Genomic DNA, 1,416 nt, shown 5'->3' on the forward strand with positions numbered 1-1,416 from the left:
TCAGAGAAATGCACATTCCTGTGGAAAGCGACTGAGTGTATATAGTGTGTCAAGGAAAATGACGGGAAAAAGAAAGCATGGAAAGACATTAAATGTTTAGAATTATATTATCAATAAAAGAGAATCAAAAAAGTAATGCAACTTACAGAGTCTTTAAACTGGGAAGATCTTGAAAAGATCCAACTTCTAATTCACTGATATCATTATAGTATAAATCTCTGTAGCAAAAAAAAAACAAAAAAAAACATGAGCGTTGAAAAAATGTACAGATGTTCGTAACGTATTATAAAATATAATGCTTAAAAATTGAGGAAAGTAACGTTAATAATGATGCAGTAGTTGAGGATGTTGATGATCATGATGATGGTGGTGGTGGTGGTGGTTATGATACTGAGGTTGATGAGAAAAGTTACGGTAATGATGATTTTTATGATGGTGATAGTAAAGAAGAAGAAGAAGAAGAAGAAGAAGAAGAAGAAGAAGAAGAAGAAGAAGAAGAAGAAGAAGAAGAAGAAGCAGAAGAAAAAGAAGTAAAAGAAGAAAAGGAAGAAGAGAAAAATAGCATCCTCAAAAATAATAACATCAACAAAAACAACTGGAACCGTTAAAGCATATTTTTTAAAATAAGCGAATGAATCACCTAGAGCGAAAATATACATCTACAAGGGTTATTCAAGGATGTTATTTCGCTTCGATCTTCAGTTAAACACCGTATGTAATATACGTACATTCACAACCATTCATCCATACGGATAGATATAAACATGCAAGCAGTAAATGTTTTCCCTCAAGTAACACGCTCCCATATATCTCAGATCTCAGAAAGGCCTCCAAATTCACATTCACATACATTCACTAAATATAAATTGCATCTATACAAAGATATTACAGGTTTACAAAGATATCGCCAAAGAAATATTATAAACGTAGGTTGATTCAACTTACAGAGTTGTTAAACTGGAAAGATTTCTGAAGGTGTTTGCTTTGATTTTCATAATATAATTAACGGACAATTCCCTGAAATATAACATTGAGATAAGAACATTAATGGATTACATTTGTTACTAAAGAATTGGAGAATGGACGACATTGAATGCAGATAACCATCACGTTGAAATTCAGAAGCTCACAAACGAGAAAATTTATTGAAACGTATGTATAGAAAGACGGTTGTGGGATCTTAATTAATGTAAGGGAAGACAGTAGAGAATTAGAAGGATATCCTCAATGAAATACTATCAAATAAGATTGATTCAACTTACAGAGTTGTTAAACTGGAAAGATTTTTGAAGGTTCCTGCTTGGATTTCCTTGATTTCGTTATTACCCAATTTCCTGGAACATAAAATTGAGTTAAGAACATCTATGGAACAAATGTGTGAGAGAATATTTGATATTATGTCTACAGAACTAGATA

At 31.8% G+C, this 1,416-nt stretch overlaps 1 protein-coding gene across 5 annotated transcripts in view; it reads right to left on the reverse strand.

The window, feature by feature from the left end:
* LOC106876183 (leucine-rich repeat-containing protein 15-like) overlaps positions 1-1,416 on the reverse strand; it is a 56,288-nt gene that overhangs the window by 16,894 nt on the left and 37,978 nt on the right. For 4 of the 5 annotated variants that reach the window (XM_052977922.1, XM_052977924.1, XM_052977920.1 and 1 more), the window contains 3 exons: positions 1,263-1,334; positions 946-1,017; positions 147-218 (listed from right to left, as the gene is read on the reverse strand). In XM_052977922.1, coding sequence (XP_052833882.1) covers positions 147-218; positions 946-1,017; positions 1,263-1,334 — 216 coding nt within the window. The remainder of the gene's footprint in view (positions 1-146; positions 219-945; positions 1,018-1,262; positions 1,335-1,416) is intronic. The other variant, XM_052977923.1, reaches the window with a different exon arrangement.

This window comes from Octopus bimaculoides, chromosome 29, assembly GCF_001194135.2.
Source record: "Octopus bimaculoides isolate UCB-OBI-ISO-001 chromosome 29, ASM119413v2, whole genome shotgun sequence".
Taxonomy (NCBI): domain Eukaryota; kingdom Metazoa; phylum Mollusca; class Cephalopoda; order Octopoda; family Octopodidae; genus Octopus; species Octopus bimaculoides.